Here is a 17,902-nt window from a genome sequence, read left to right on the forward strand (position 1 = left end):
TAAAAAACCATCGTTATAGCTCATGATAAGGGCTTTTTATTCCAGTAGATTTCATTGCCGACTTCATGCAAAAATGATTTGAGGAAAAAATGCGTAATCCCCCCAAGCCCCCCCCCCCCCGGTAAAGATAAGTGTGGAGTGGATGTGAGTGTGATATAGCTCCCAGTTGCTTTACCGTCACATGATTGGTTTAAATGGCGACAATATCTTAAAACAGTCACCATTAAAACTTTCGTGGGTGAGAGGGTACGATGTGATAGATTGGAACTATTATTGGAATAATAAAGATGATATCAATCTAATGATCCTAGAACGAATAGATAAATGTCCTTTATTTTGTTCTACATTGGATATTCAAATATTTGATTCTTGAAAACTTATTTTGTATTCTGTCCCTGCGTATAATCGGAGTGGTATTACCATTGGAGTGAGTGTGGCCAAGAGTGTATTTAAATAATGGTGTTGATCGGTGGGTTCATGTGAATATAATTTAAAGAAGCTTGTGGTGTTTAAAAAAGTATTACGTCTAACAAACTGCTGCAAGGGGACAGGCTTGGTACGAGTAAACCTGTTTTAAAACACCCTTTACATCGGTGGATGTGAACAGAGACCCCAATTCATTCAGCGACAACCACGAAACACATTCTGCTATAACCAAACAACATTTTCAGCAATTCCCTAGCGACAGTTATGCAGTGTAAACAGACCAGTTGGGTGCCACGTGTATGCAATTAAAATATGAAAGAGGAGATAAAACATTTCACTTAATAGCTATGAGACAGGAAAGTGCACAGGTGGATTTTGACGAAGCGCTATAAGATCTTGTGCGTGAAATGTAAGTCTGGTTGTGTTTTGATGTTCACAGTTTTTTCAAGGAGAACGAATCCGTTTATTTACAGTGGTCGATGAAAGAAGAAGTTAAGAACTGGCTGGCTCAAGTTATGGCGCTTAAACAAGATTGTTTCTCTTAACGTTTACGGGTGACGTGTTTATTTGATTGGTCATAATACGATGATTAATAATAAATATAATTGCAATTTAGAGAAAATGTTCTTTATACTATATCAAGAGTTCGTGGTATCTGATGATTGCAAATTGTTCGTTAAATTGGCACGTCTATCATTTTTAAAAGCATTTCACAATAGATATAGGTTTACTTGAAGTTTATTTTCACGAAGACCGCGCAAACAATCCTCAGACTTATTTAAAGAAAATCAAGGATTATGTCTTCAGCAGCAAGCAGGCACAAATACAGTCTATTCACTATTCTGTTTGATTGCAAGATTCTCACCATTTCTTCGTATGTACATGGTATTTGTGGAATAGACTTTTGAACAAAGTATTGTAATAAATAAATTAAAATTTGCGTCTCATGTAGCTTTCTTGAAACTCGACTGAATTCTGTTGGAGACCTGCAACATATTGAGATAGCATTCCGGACTTTTGCAATTTTCAAGACCATATATGGTCCTTCCTTCAGGAGAGAGTCTATTCTCATACAAATTTTAATTCGTTGTGAGTGTGTTAGTCTGCCTTCGAGCAAATTTCTTTGAGGAATCATATAGTTTGGAAAATTGTTCGTCACAACAAAATGCTTCAGGTAGGCAAGTGCCTTTTTAAGTGACACTATCAATGCATATTGGGTAAAATAATTATAGTCATTCAGTTCAGCTAACCAGAATACTACATTTTTCATGAGATAGGAAGACATATCTTTACTTAATGGTTTCAAGGTAACTTTAGCAATTTGTTTCAACAACGTGAAAACTTTTGTAAGACAATCATTCAAACTATGAACTAATCTTATTTCTCCTTTGGTGTAGCATATTCTCCATTCTAAGAATTGGAAATTGCTAGTCGTATTTCCTACCGGAACAACGTGTGAATCTAAACATGAAACTTCTCTTATGACTGTAATAGACGGCCACTGATACTTTCTTCTCCTACACACCCATGCCTTTACATATGTAGGACACTCACATTTTAAAGCCACCACAAAGTCTCCCGAGAATGCAATGCTGTTCCATACTACTGAAGGACCTTGAGTTTCATTTTTTACATTCATAAACCCTTGATTTTCAGGCAAATTATTAGTTTCAATGCATAATTTCTTCATTTCATTTTTAAAAAAGTCACTAGAAAGGTATAAGCTATCCGGACATAGTTCAAGCATGGAATCATAAAATAATGCCGCTGTTGCAAGACTGTTACAGATGTGAACAGTTCGGAGTACAGAATAACCAGGGCGCGAATGATCAAAAACTAGTTTAAATTGGTGTTCTTTTTCATATATTACTAAATTTGAATGTTCTTTGCAAACTGTGTCCATTAAAACATCCATTACATCAACATCGCTCTCTGATGGAGCTATCAGACACTCAGCTGTACTCCCAACGGTAAGTCTGCTTAAACGAAGTCCAACACTGATTTTTTTTTGACAACGTCTGCAAGAAAACTACATATTTGTCTTCTAAATGCTATCATTTGTTCTCCATATCCGATGTCAGCAAGTAAGTTTGAAATAAAAATCGATTGGTTTTGATACTGTGTCATTTTTCTGTTGTATTTCTCTTAAAATTGCATCCCTTTTTGAAAGTCTAAAATATACATACAGAAATATGTTATTAATATCAAAATACATTCATGCATTAGATAAAAGTAAACTATAACATTTCACCTCTTTTTCTATAAGAAACATTTTGTAAGTGAAATGACCTTTGTTAATAGGCCAGTATCATTTTCGTCATGAGTAATACTATTGTTAAGTACCTACAATAATTACTGAATGAAATTTTTCAACATTAAGAATATGATTACTAATCATCTTAAACATATTTTTCTTTATAAAGTATTGTAACCTATGTATACTATGTGCCTTTCATTTATGTTCAAATTGTGATTTTCTCTGTGATTTGAAAGATCTGTTTCCTATGTCATACATTAAAATAGCTTGAGGATCAAAATGGAAATAGGAATTTGTGTGTGTGTGTGTGTGTGTAATACTGTATCGACAAGACTGTCACGCAACTTTAGTGGTGAAACAAACACAGGGCTGTTGTTTAAACACTAAAAATTACTATGGATATGCATGAAATACACATATCTTGACCACATTAATTACTGATGAGCCCAATATCATAACATTACAAGTCTAATTCAAGATTTTCTTTATCTTTGAGTTAATCAGTATTGTAAATGCAATTTAAACGATCGTTGTGTCTTTAGATAATGAGTGTTCATAGCTAAAGTACTAGATTTGCTATTGATAAAAATAAGAATTGAAATAGCTCATGATAAAGGCTTTAATGTTTACCTTTGCTTACACATACTTACATAACGAATTGTAAGACTTTAACACAATACAGTGAGAAGAATGAAGAAGAACAATTCATTGAAAAATCACAGCTACGACATTATAGTGGGAAAATATACCAATTGATTCTAAATTTGGAGATATAAATATAGAAACGTCTACAATATTTCAGCAATTATTTTTTTACAAAATATCTGTCAACATGCACTGCAATTTCACATTGACGGGCTAGTAGATCATGTACCTACTACCTATACTATCTAATGTTTCGAGTTAGGACGGTTCCCGCTATATATAGATTGTAAAATATTGGTGAAAATTGCAACAGTCAGATAATATAAACAGGGTTTGATAGATTGTATTAAGGACATAAAAACTGGGTTTCAAACGTTAAAATATTACTAAGTGAATATGGATTTGCAGATGTTTTCCTCAATCCTAGATCGGTTGAAAAATTGTCCTAATATTTCTAAGATACGAATCGTTGATTGTTATAAACAAGATTGGAATATTTGTGCAGTGCTTGAAAATTATAAACATATTAAGCAAGAGCTAGCGTATGAAACAGATTTGGATATTTTACCTTTTAATCTAAGAAGTTATTATACAACAGCACACTCACTTAGGATACAGACCGGTCGTTATTCAAAAAAAATAGAATACTTAGAAATGAACGATATTGTTTGCAATGCAATTTGTTAGACTTAGAAGATGAATTTCACTTTTTATTTAAATGCCCATGTTATGTAGACATGAGAAAGAAATACATTAAAAGATACTTTTTTTCAAAGGCCTAGTGTGTTTAAAAGGATGCAGCTGCTAACAAATAAAAATTATACGGTACGTAATAACAAATGTAGCAAAATATATTAAAGCCGCTACAAAGTAAGACTTTCACTGATAAGTAACTTATATTCACGTACATTGTTTATCCCGTGTATACTGTTTCACACTGTTCATCCTCTCTATACTGTTTAATCTTAATTAATTGATATCAAATTATATGATTACAAGCAAATGTTCTTTTGAACACTATAACTTTTGTTTGTTAAAATGGTTTCTCGACCTATTTACATGATTAATTTAAATTATATGATTGCATATATGTGTTTATTGTATGATGATAAACTTTTGCACACATCTCAAATACAATCCCTGCTTAGTTCTACTTAGTTTGTATTATTGTGCAATCAATATATTTTTCATGTGTATATATAACCATGTGACATGGTATATTGTATTATATTTGCAAGTCAATGTTTTATATACATGTCTCAAATAAAATGTCTGTTCGTTCTGTTCTGTTCTAAAACCTGACAAAATAGGCAAGACATATATTGAAATGTTTAAAATATCCCTTCGATAACATTTACTCCAGCATTTTAAGACTTGAAAATTGAGTACCGCTCAAGCCTGTGTAAGGGGGGGGGGGCGTGAGAGATGTTGCACTTTTCATAATCCGTGATGTGCAAATTCTATCAAACTTTGTCTGTAATTTTCATGTATTTTTGTTGTAATTAATACTTTTGAGGCATCACATTCATGATAAATCTTTTGTTTTGATTATTTGTAATGGCATCTTCTGTCATAAAATAAATCGAAAAATGACTAAAAAACCATGTTTATCCTTTTTAGAAATAAAATGCCCAGAAAAGTACAGTAACAACAATGCCTTACAAAATAAAGATTTTGTTTGTACAAAAAAACAGAAGTCAGCTTTATCTGAAAAGAACACAGAAACTATAAATATCAGATGATTAGTAGTATAGGATGTTTATATCTGACCCAGCAGGTACATCAACGTTGCTACAACATTGAAATATTTTCAGATTTCAACGTTTACAAAACGTAAGATTTATGTTTGAATCAGAGAGTTGAAACAACGTCGCTGTTTCAACGTCAGCCCAACGTTGAAGTTTAAATGTCCTTACAATGTTGAAAATGTACAATACAGATTAAGTCATTATGATATTGCAAATCGTATGTTTGTATTTGCATTTATTTAACTGTCAGTAATACGATATCTTTTTATTATGTGGCAAAGGCATCATACAAAAAGCTTCATTCGTTAACAATAAATATATTGCATTTCATAACATTTTTTGTGGGTTCGTTTTAACTGCTTATATCAAACATTTCTGGTTTAAAACAAATACACGCAGAGTTACTGAAATTAATCAAAAATCATTTTGGTAGGGTGAAGATTTGAATATTAATATTATTTTGTTGATTTTCAAATTCATAAGTGTACGTAAAACATTTGTCATCATAATGTTATATATGAGTACGAGTATGACTAGGTCTGAAGAAGAGAAAGCATAATTTGAAAACCCTGTGTTAAACTATTTCAGATTAATCATGAGTATGAACTAAATCATTCTTTTATAACAGATCTGGTAAAGATAAAGTCTGGATATCCAGTTTTATACCTCCCGTCAGATGGTGCTATGGAAGCTTATTCGCTATCATGATGACACCATTTCTTAGAGATTTCCAAGTAGAAAAAAAGTTATCCAGGCAAATGACACAGATATTGAACATGCTATTAGGAAAGACACTAAACAAATTTTAATAAAAACTTGAAAGTGGTGATATTCTATGAAAAATTGATCGGAGTAAAAGTTAAATCGTTTTCGGAGAAAAGCGCTATACAAAAAGCTTATACATGTATTTTGATATACATTCAATTCTAACTAGGATTTTGAAAAACAATATGTTTAACATCCATCACGCTCATCGACATATGGTACATGTACTTATAGTTATGATCAGTTTTTGTTGCACATTGTTATTGCGAGCTCTAGCAGTAACAACTTTTGAGGCAAAGCAAAAGTGAGGCCACAGAACATTACAGTGTCAATTATTTCAAAAATATGAAATTTCCACATCAAGCCAATTTCTTTTAAAACATATCAGATTATGTAATTTTGAAATTAATAAAACGTATATTACATCAATAGAAAAGTCTCATCAGGTATTAAAGATATATGATCTTTTCAGAGGTATTTTTGTTTTTCAAAGATTTGTTGTCTCCGGCTGTTTCATAGTTAATATGTTTACGAAAATGATATAATAACGAACTTCAAATTACTGTTTAAAATAGCTCATTTAATTTATACAAACAAATGTTTATTTACCTCTATGTATTTGTGCCGTCATCCAAATTCAGTATGCTAGCCTTCTTTGCATACAAATGAACGTCAGAACAATTTATCTCATACCGGTATTTTGTTATCAAACACTATCTATTAAAACTATGATGACCGATTAACCCCATATCGTATTTGGTTTTCCACAACGGAATTGGGGGAAAACACGTATGTACGGTCAAGTTACTTTGAACCTGACATGAAAAATTAAACTCAGACATAATTATATGCTTAATTCCTATACATAAAAGCTTCAAAGTGGATGCTCACCACCACATTAAATATTCATTCACAAGATATTCCAACCACATTAAATATTTATTCAAAAGATATTCCAACCACATTAAATATTTATTCACAAGATATGCACCTATTATGACAGACAGTTACCTGTTACATATGTTGGTGTAGTTTTACAGGTTGATGCGACCTTTCTACGCATGTTACACTTTCAGGGGTAGATAATTACACAAGTTAGATGATGACCTCTATTTTTTCATCAACATCAATTTATTTCAATCACAATTCTCTTAAATCATCGTAGTTTAAGAAAATTATTTGCCTTAGCTTAATTTTTCCTCCCTTGCCTTTGTGAACAAATACTAAATGTGTTCCCATTAGGGGCCTTATACTTTATACATTGTACATGTAACATTAAATTCAGATAAACTATCAAATGGTATACATATCGTATAAACACTGCTTATCAATATTTTATCAGCGTCAAAGTGTATATGCTTAAATTATAATTTCAAATGTTACATAGTTCACATGTTGATAAATATCTGATTATATCGTCCCAGTTCGTGAACATTGAAAACTGTCATACCTTGACAAAAGTTTATTTATTAGAGAAATGTATTGCTAAGCAATGTTTACTTGAAGCTTTGCAAGTTACCGTAATAAGCTACGATTTACACGTTTGTTATAAATGAGTTCATTTCTCGATACTTAAAATGCGACCCAATGGCTTAGTGATATATACGACGGAAATGTAATCGCTTAGTTATATATTTAAATACTCGACAAACCTTTTTTTCAATTTCTTTTTATAAAATTAAGTAAATTAAATTAAATTAATTCTTTCTTAATTATATGCATAATAAGTGGATCATTCATTTGTTCAATTGCTGTATTCTTTTTTTTATTTTAAAGTAAAGAAACCTTGATAAATATAATGGTTTATACTTTTTTTCATTGATTCCAAGTAAAGTTGTTAAATTACACAAAATAAAGAAGTCAAGTTTCGCAAAATGTAATAAAAATAACAAAACAAAACTTCATTAAAAAAAAGAAAATTAAAAACAAGTGTTTCATCATGATTTGTACCTACAGCCTTAAGTGTGAAAATGAAAGTTTAAAATTGTCATTGAGGCTAGTTAACCGAGTGTTACACTGTATGTTTCACGCTTTGTACTAGGCCGTTGTGGCATATATTATAATTCGCAGATTTCCAGCATAGGTCAGTATTGCAAAACAATATACATTTGATTTGTTTTTCTGAATTCTTAAAGTTTTCTCTTATTAGCCACAGACACAAGAATAAATTTGTGCGATGCCGATTTCAATCTATACATCATAAGTATTCTACGTTAATAAAGGAGCATCAAAAATCTTCATTTCGATACTCAGAAAAATAATGTTCTTTTAAAATTTCGGGTAGTTATGTCAGGAATTTGAATAAAAAACAACGGATTTTTCGGCAACAGTAATTCCGGCAGTTTTACTAGCAGATCTAATACAGCTAATAAAGTGATACATGTAATCGGGGCAATATTAGATTTATTTTGAAATGCAAAATAATACATTTGAGATAAATTTAATATGTGCCTCCGTTTATAATTTCTGTTACGAGACGATTTTAGTTGACATTTAATTCGGTCTATTGACTATCATATCATTTATTTCTATTTTGAGTTCAATAATCATTTTACCTCAAACTTGATAGAAAATTGAAGATGAATTTTTTCAATAAATATCATATCATTATAGCAAGCAGTCTTCCATTTATCATACATTTTAAGAATTACATATTTCTAACGTATATCATGGACATCAAATAACCTAATATAGTGACATGTAATTTATCGTTATTAATTACATTTGAGTTGAGTAAATTATTAAGTCACAATTGAGTATCTTCCACATTAGCAATGGATATGACTTGGCCTGACTACATTATTCTCTCATTTGCGTGTTACCTATACAATGTTTATTGAAAGTTAAAGAAGGAGTTTTGCCAAAGTTTATTAAAATATATGAAGTTATTTGAAACAATTCATTTGACCTACTATTGTATTTTGTTGATCCAGAAAATGCTCGTTTCCGCGATATACATTAGTAAAGTACATTTATAAGCTTTAAGTCAATATTTGATATCACTCTTAGAGTATCTTTAAAGTCATCAATAAGAATGCTTTCATTTCATTTTTTTTTCATAGTTTCCATATATCGTATTGCGATCAGAAGGCCTTATGACATGGAAAAGATCATTACCTCAAGTTTCCCAGTAGGAAAGGTTTACACATTCTAATGATTCGGTGTTCAGATATTTTCTGTCTTGTTAATATCAAATTGTGACAGCTATATTTTTTCTTTTTAAGTTTAACATTTGGTATCAAAAAACCTGAAGAAGAACAATAGAGTCAAGAGTGTAAGAGACTATCATACATATGTCAGCATCACCAATATCAAGATTATAAAAAGTGCCAATGGTTCATGATATTATTGTCAATTGACGGAAACATGCAAATTAAGGTAAAAATTTTCATGGGAAATGCTTATTTGTATATAAATTATTTAAAAACAGTACATAGTCACGTTTCAAATCTTCCACAAAATTTGTTTTGATTTCTTTGAAACATCTGGCAAATTATGCTTGAATTTGTACAATGTCATGTACTTCCGGTGAAGAAATTACCATACATTTTATTCATTATGTCTTATGTACAGTAGTTTGATGTTATTTCATTTGCAGTGTCGGCAAAGTTTAAATTAAATATATTCTCGAAAACCAAAAAACGTGCTAGAATGCACCCAGAACCGATATTTAATAAGAAAAATACTGCGAATATCATAGAATGATAGGCTAGGTCTAGTTCCGGATAAGTTTGTCTCCGAAGTGAATTAACCGAGACTAAACCATCGCCTTAATCATCTTCTGTTGCAGACAACAACCAACTTTTACATTATTTCTTAACGCAAAACAATAATTTTCTGATCGTTGTCCTATATATGAAAGATTAAGATACTATATAGTCTATATATAGACACAACACGACTTACGTTCACATTTTCAAATTTGTAATTTACACAAGAGGCTACAATACTTGAAAATAATAATAAAAAAATAATGCTTGGCATTTTTATATCATAAGTCTTGTTCGTATGAAAACAACAAAAATGTATATGGAAAATTACGCTTGGGCTGAAAGAAAGTATCAAAGAAACAACTTCTCTTACAATTGTTCGTTTTATTTTTTTTAACAAATTCTTCTTTTTTGCAAAATCTGTACGTATCTGTAGCATGCAGACTTCGCTGTGATATTTATGAAAATTTGAAGATTATCTTATTAAAAACTGTACGTCGGTCCTACTCCAAGAATTTGAAAACGGTTCGAAAAAGTCCAACTAATTAGGAGACACATTCTTCCCATAAAATTGATTTAAATCATTTACACAAACGTACGTGACTTACAATAAAACAAGCTTTTGTTATTGTCATAAAAGTAGCTCAAACTTCCTGGTCGATATAAAGTTTACAAAGAATGGTAAATAAACCTATTTAAGATAAACTAGGCATTTATAAACGAAAATGTTTCAACTAGTTTTTGAACGCACTTGCAAATCTAACTTAATTGCGCAGTTTTTATTTGGATTTACGAAGTTAAAACAGGTAAATTCGTTTAATTTTGTAACTTTGCTTTTTGATGATATTTAAAAAAATATTAAAAACATACATAACGTTGATATTTAAACGACTGAGGTAAGGAGGGGGTAGGGGTAACTATATATATCATATTGCATGCAAATTTTATAATTCCAATAAAATGTTCGTGTTTCTTTATTAATTTAAACATTATTGAAGTATGATTCCTAATTAATTTTACCTAAATATTCGTTTTATTATTTTTTTATTATTTTTTTTATTATTTTGTAAGTAAATCTATCATATCCGGTTTTGTTAATATTCTAGAGTAAATGAATGTTTCATTCAAAGAAAGTGTAGTACCTCTTATAATCAACCTTTACGTATTTTTGTGTCAAAGAGACCTTGGTGGACCATTGTTTGCTCGTTACGATTTTTTTTTGCAAGATCTTGTACTTTTCCTTTAGGCTTGCTCAAAACTTCATTTATTTTAATGCTTTGCTTGTTGTTTGAGTGTATGCTTTCCAGGTAAATTTCACTCTGATTGTTGCATCTCTACCGTTGAATGCGTCCACCTAACCACTTCAACTACATGGTGCACAGTATCGTTAAGACAGGCAGATACACTTTGCTCAAATTTTATACTAGAAAACATTGATAATTGCTACACAGGCTCTATGTAAATATAAAACAAACATTGTTTAAAGTAACACGAAAAAGATATGTTCTGTTTAAACTATTCTACACACTATAAGTGGTCACAATATGAATATAAAGTGTTTTTAAAACTGTGGCATTTTGTAAGGTAAAAAACAGCTTTACTTGACCTGTAATAGGGAAAGCAGCTTCCCATACCTAGGTCATTTATTCTTTAATTCAAAATAGACATATTCTGTGAGAAATTCATAGATTTTAATGAAATTCTGTGACTAAAATATTTTACTCACGCATGAGCATATCTTTAACTAGTAGGCGCATCACTGACGAGATTAAGTCATCTAAAATTGACTCTTTTGCAGAGATCTCTATGAAATCTATAGGTGCAGTTGGATAAGGTAAATTAATCAGCTCTCCGATGCCTACTCTCCTGCGCATCGGTCGAATGTTTCACTATCGCTCACTATCTTATCTGATGCCTTATGGACTCAGATGGTCTCTATCAACGTTCATTCAAATAAACTTTGTTTAGTTCAGTTTGATAAAATTTGGTAATGTGTTCTCTTGAAACATTTATTAATTTGTAATAGTCACCACTAATTACATACTTTTTTCATGATCTGATCATTCATTTAATTTCGCGCATACATCAAAGTGAGCCTTATAGTCAATCCAGGAGCATAATCATCATAAGCCTTATCTCAACAGTTGTTTGAATGAAGCACTGTTATTGTCCCCCGTCTTTTCGAAGAAAAAAGGGGGATATAGAAATAGGCTCCGTCCGTCTGTCCTTCCTTCCGTCTGTCCGGGCGAACATGCAATGGTCAATGAGCTTCATTCCGTCCATAATTTTAATTAAAAAAGGGAAATCCCATAAACCGACTGGTTTATGTGGTGATTTTACTGGTTTATGGGGAGAAAATGCCACATAAAGATCAAAGAAAAAACACATAAACCCCAATTGTTGGCACGTCCGTCCGTCCGTCACACTTTCGTGTCAGGTCCATAACTTTGTTATTTATCAAAGGAATCTGAAATAACTTGGCACAAATGTTTGTTATAATAAGACGTTGTGTCATGCGCAACAACCAGACTCTTAACTCTAGGGTCAAGGTCATACTTGCTCATTCAAGGTCAACATTGTCTATTTGAGGGTATATGTCTTTCTGGTCCATTTCTTCCTTATCTTTGAAGGGATTTTGTAAATACTTGCCATAATTGTTCATAATAATGAGACGATGTGTCATGCGCAACAACTGGTCACCTACCTCCAAGGTCAATGTCACACTTGAAGGTCAAAGATTAACATAATCAGTTACAGGGTATATTTTGTGTCCGGTCCATAACTTTGTCATTTATCAAAGGAATCTGAAATAACTTGGCACAAATGTTTGTTATAATAAGACGATGTGTCATGCGCAACAACCAGGGTCAAATTCACACTTGCTCATTCAAGGTCAACATTGTCTATTTGAGGGTATATGTCGTGTCCGGTCCATAACCTCCTTATCTTTGTAGGGATTTTGTAAATACTTGCCACAATTGTTCACAATAATAAGACAATGTGTCATGCGCAACAACCGGTCACCTACCTCCAAGGTCAAGGTCACACTTGGAGTTCAAAGATTAACATAGTCTGTTACAGGGTATTTTTTGTGTCCGGTCCATAACGTTTTCATAGATCAAAGGATTTTGTAAATACTTGCCACAGTCACTATAATAAGACAATGTGTCATGCGCAGCTTCTGCATCCCTACCTCCAAGTTCAAGGTCACACTTAGAGGTCAAAAAGCAACATAGTCTGTTTTAGGGTATATTTTGTGTCCGATCTAGAACTTCTTCGGGATTTTGAAATAACAAGGCACAAATAGTCATAATAATAAGACGATATGTCAAGTACAACACCTGCATCCCTACCTCCAAGGTCAATGTCATTTTTCATTTTTTTTTTTTTAAATGTTTCATGCATATTGATAAAAAAAACATGGTCATTAAATTAGCCTCTGTTCAAAAATATTACTAATGAAATTCAACTTGACATCGAAAAAATGGTCGTAATGTCACTTAAGTATTACACACACAAAAAATGATAAATCATATTAACCCGTACCAAGCTTGAAATATCTGCGACTGCATAGATCGGTCAGTCTAATGTCCCCTTAGTTTTTATATAAAAGAAAACGTTTGTAGTATCATACAAGAATATGTATTAAAATATGTAATCCATTAATAAACTACAGTTAAAATGTTTAAGAGTCAATTTTTTTTCATGTTTTTCTATTTAGATTGATAAAAAAATCATATATACAGGTGTGTCGGACACGTGTAACTATGAACAACATGCTACTTGATTAAACGTCTCACTCTTTAATTGGATGGATATCACTAAAATTAGTATTTTTCGGACAAAATAATCATAACAGAACAAATCAAATTAAGTTTGAACACTGTAACTTTTAATCAGGTAGGACGTTGTTCACACTTAATTATCGTATATTGCATCAAGCATTCGTTAACCCAGTAGCATTGCATCTTTATTTATTTTTTATTAATTAACTATAATTTAAATTAAAAACTACTCTTTAAAAAATTGAATTTAGAAATAAAATTTTTTTAATTTTCAATTATTTTGCTATGGTTATTAATTCACTATTATTTTTAAGTATTTAAGTATTTTAAGTATTTAAACCTGTTAGTCATGATGATATATTTTCAAATGTAATGGCAATATTTTTACTCCTGATAAGTTTTGTCAATAAAAGTAACTCACCGGTATTACACTTCCTATGTTGTCATCTGTCACAAGCATCTCAAGTGACTGCCTCCTGCTGTTTCCGCACAACACTTTCACTGTCTATACAATTATCAGTCATTTTCAATAACCAACAAATAACTTTAGGGCCGATTTGACTAGTTTTGAAGCCTATTCTACTAGTTTTGGGGCCGATTTGACTAATTTTTGAGGCCGATTTGGCTAATTTTGGGGCCGATTTGACTTGGGGCCGATCTGACTTGGAGCCGATTTGACTAGTTTGCAGCACAAATAGTCACAATGATAAGATGATATGTCAGGCGCAAAACATGGGTCCCTACCTCCAAGGTCACACTTAGAGGTCAAAGATTAACATAGTCTGTTATAAGGTATATTTTATGTCTGATCTATAAATTCTTCATAAATAGGGGTTTTGAAAATAGGTGGCACAAATAGTAACAATAATAAGACGATATGTCATGCACAACACCTGCATTCCTACCTCCAAGGTCAAGGTCACACTAAGAGGTCAAAGCTCAACATTATAGATTTTTCTTTAATAGATTTATTGTAGCATTTGCAGATAAAGCATTGATCATAATCTTAAATTGAAAGCCCTGAGATGATGAGATCCATACCTCAATCTTTTGAAATAGCACAATGTTATGCTTCAAATTAAACTTACCCGAGGCGGGGACGTTGGTCAAATGTTACAAATTCTTGTTTGTTTGGAAATGCTTATCTTCTATTCAATTGCTTTCAGTTCCTTGCAATTCTTTGAATCTGATCTGGTTGCCGAAACCTTCAATGTTTAAATGTTACTGATTTATTCTTTGATATTGGGGCTTATCATTTCATGATGGCATTATGTAGGTGTAGGCGGTGGAAGCCTTCGTCAACTTCTGTGATCTAGAGCTGACACAAACAACTTTTTAGCTCGCCTGAGCTTGCTCAGGGTGAGCTATTAGGATCGGTGAATGTCCGTCGTCCGTCGTCCGTCGTACGTCCACAATTGCTTGTGAACACACTAGTGGTCACACTTATGACTCAATCATCATCAAACTTTGTCAGGATGCTTGTTTAGTCAATTGCTCGGATGAGTTCGAAACTGGGTCATTTCGGATGGAAAACTAGGTCAAAGGAGCTAAAAATAGAAAAACCTTGTGAACACTCTAGTGGTCACATTTTTGACCCAATCATCATCAACCTTTTGTCAGAATGCTTGTTTAGATTATTGCTTGGATGAGTTCGAACATGGGTCATCTCCGATGAAAATCTAGGTCACAGGAGCTATAAATAGAAAAACCTTGTGAACACTCTAGTGGTCACATTTTTGAACCAATCATCATCAAACTTTGTCAGAATGCATGTCTAGTCAATTGCTTGGATAAGTTCGAACATGGGTCATCTCTGATGAAAAACTAAGTCACAGGAGCTAAAATTAGAAAAACCTTGTGAACACTCTAGTGGTCACATTTTTTACCCAATCATCATTAAACTTGGTCAGGATGCTTGTTTAGATAATTGCGCAGATGAGTTCGAATATGGGTCATCTCTGATGAAAAACTAGGTCACAGGAGCTATAAATAGAAAAACCTTGTGAACATACTAGTGGTCACATTTTTTACCCAATCATCATCAAACTTAGTGCGGATGCTTGTCTAGTCAATTGCTCAGATGAGTTTGAATATGGGTCATCTCTGATGAAAAACTAGGTCACAGGATTTAAAAATAGAAAAACCTTTTGAACACTCTAGTGGTCACATTTTTTTACCTAATCATGATCACACTTTGTCAGGATGCTTGTTTAGATAATTGCTTTGATGAGTTTGCACATGGTTTATCTCCGATGAAAAACTAGGTCACAGGAGCTATAAATAGAAAACCTTGTGAACACTCTAGTGGTCACATTTTTGACCCAATTATTAAGAAACCTTGTCAGGATGCTCGTTTAGTCAATTGTTTGGATGAGTTCGAAACATGGGTCATCTCGGGTGGAAAAACTAGGTCAAAGGAGCTAAAAATAGAAAAACCTTGCGAACAGTCTAGTGGTTACATTTTTTGACCCCAATCATCATCAAACTTTGTCAGAATGCTTGTCTAGTCGATGCTTGGATAAGTTTGAACATGATTTTTATCTCGGATGAAAACTAGGTCACAGGAGCTAAAAATAGATAAACCTTGTGAACACTCTAGTGTCACATTTTTGACTCAATTATCATCAAACATGGTCAGGATGCTTGTCCAGGTAATTGCTCGAATGTCAAGCTCGAATATGGGTCACCTGGGGTCAAAAACTAGGTCACATTGCTCAAATATGGATAATCCTTGTTAACACTAGTGGTCACATTTTTGACACACCTGTCATGAAACTTGGTCAGAACGCTTGTCTAGGTAATTGTTCGGATGAGTTTGACGGGTCAGGTGAGCGATCTAGGGCCATCTTGGCCCTCTTGTTTCATATATTAAAGTGTGGGGGACATTTGGTACATGTGTTGTTTATCTTAAGCTCAATATTCGTTGAAAATTCCATTGTTTCTATCCATCTCTCAAAAGAATAAATTTTGAGTTGTATCTTAAATGATTAGATTATTAAACCTTTTGCGACATAGGCTGTGGCCTTGTACTACTTCCTTTTATCTGCTTATATGGATTGGTATCATAAGTTCCCTAGCAGTAACCTATTCTTTGAAAGTTTAGTCCCAGCTAAGTACATGGCACTCGTAATTAGACATAAGACCTATCGGAATAACAGAAAAAAAGTTTTTGGATAAGACTTAAGGTAATTCTGGCAAACTCAACCCAGTTTTGGTAATAAAACAACCGAATCAAAAAGGCGATGCATTTAATACATGTACGTTTTATTTTTTATAAGTTTTTTAACTTAAATTATTTGAATATACACATACTCACATTTTACTTTATTAAATGTCGAAAATATGGAGAAGTTTGAATTAAAATACGACCAACATCAAATAATAAAACCTGCAAGCTTGTAGAAACTACAAGTTATCGGTTACAGGTATAATATTTTGTCATACAAAAAAGGGGCATCAAAATATTATGTTATAATGATTACATGTATCTAGATACAAATCTAAACATTTGTGAAAAGTATAAAAAATAAATTACCACGCCGATTTCAAATTATAATCATTCTAAGTTGTAACCCTATCCAATTTCCCAGAATTCTCAGTGAAAATTATGCATAAAACTAAATTTTCTTTCTTAATTTAAGATTTCATATAAAAAAGAAAGTAAATCAAAATCTGACTTATCAAAAAAGAAGAAAAAAGTGACAAAAGTTGAAAAACATATGTCTCTTCTGGGGTTTTAACCCACGCACTATCGGAAACTCTGTGTCTTCGTTGAAAATGAATACTCTTCAGAAAGGAGATTCTGCATAAGTCATCTAATACTTAAACCTTTTGAGAGCAAGCTATCTTTCAAAAGGGTTGTAAATATAAATAAGTTTTAGGTTAATTGTGCCGACTATACATGAAGTTGATAAATTAACTTAAATTAACATAACTAGGACAATATTTTTTCTACAATGTATATGCAAGGTCTAAAATGTTGAGATAACATAGATTCAATATTTGTTTACCTGTAGAGATAATGCATTTAGATGTTACATTGTAAACATTATAATACATATCTGATAATTGAGTTCTTGTGTTTAGTTCAATGGTTTCAAAGGTTAACTTATGAGAATAATTTACCTTGCTTTATCAATATGTTTTAATCTTTCGTGACATCTAGTAATTTAGTGCGCATTATTGAAACATATATGGTTGTATATATGTATTTGAAAATTTCAGGTGTAAGTCAACTTCATTTGTGTTTGTAACTGATGACAAACCATGCTAATTACGACGCATGAAATACCAATTGTAAATATGTTGTTTGAATCTTTACTAGTAGTTTAAAACTATCAAACGAATACATAACTTATAAAAATGGAATTAATACTGAGGAAATCTTTCTTTTTAGTTTATCTTTCAAGTTTTGGACGTTTAAGCAGCTGCACAATTCGAAATTTTTTAAACATTGTCCCCAGTGAAATATGAGACGAAGAGAAATGTCAGGATATTGGGAGAAAATACCCCGGGGGGGACAGCAAATATATTCCGCCCAAAACCCGCACCACACCAGTTTCAGCA

General features: G+C 32.2%; 1 protein-coding gene across 1 annotated transcript; it reads right to left on the reverse strand.

Moving 5' to 3' along the window:
- Window positions 1–1,024: 1,024 nt before the first annotated feature.
- On the reverse strand, window positions 1,025–2,684 carry LOC132745725 (uncharacterized). The gene has a single exon (XM_060734687.1). The coding sequence runs from the start codon at window positions 2,339–2,341 to the stop codon at window positions 1,205–1,207; it is 1,137 nt and encodes a 378-aa protein (XP_060590670.1). The 5' UTR covers window positions 2,342–2,684; the 3' UTR covers window positions 1,025–1,204.
- Window positions 2,685–17,902: the final 15,218 nt, after the last annotated feature.

This window comes from Ruditapes philippinarum, unplaced genomic scaffold, assembly GCF_026571515.1.
Source record: "Ruditapes philippinarum isolate M1 unplaced genomic scaffold, ASM2657151v2 ctg9960_1_1_1_1, whole genome shotgun sequence".
In the NCBI taxonomy this organism is placed as follows: Eukaryota; Metazoa; Mollusca; class Bivalvia; order Venerida; family Veneridae; genus Ruditapes; species Ruditapes philippinarum.

What these genes read in the sequence shown, in the direction of transcription:
- LOC132745725 (XM_060734687.1), bottom strand. Translation starts at nt 2,341, where the DNA reads ATGGATGTTTTAATGGACACAGTTTGCAAAGAACATTCAAATTTAGTA.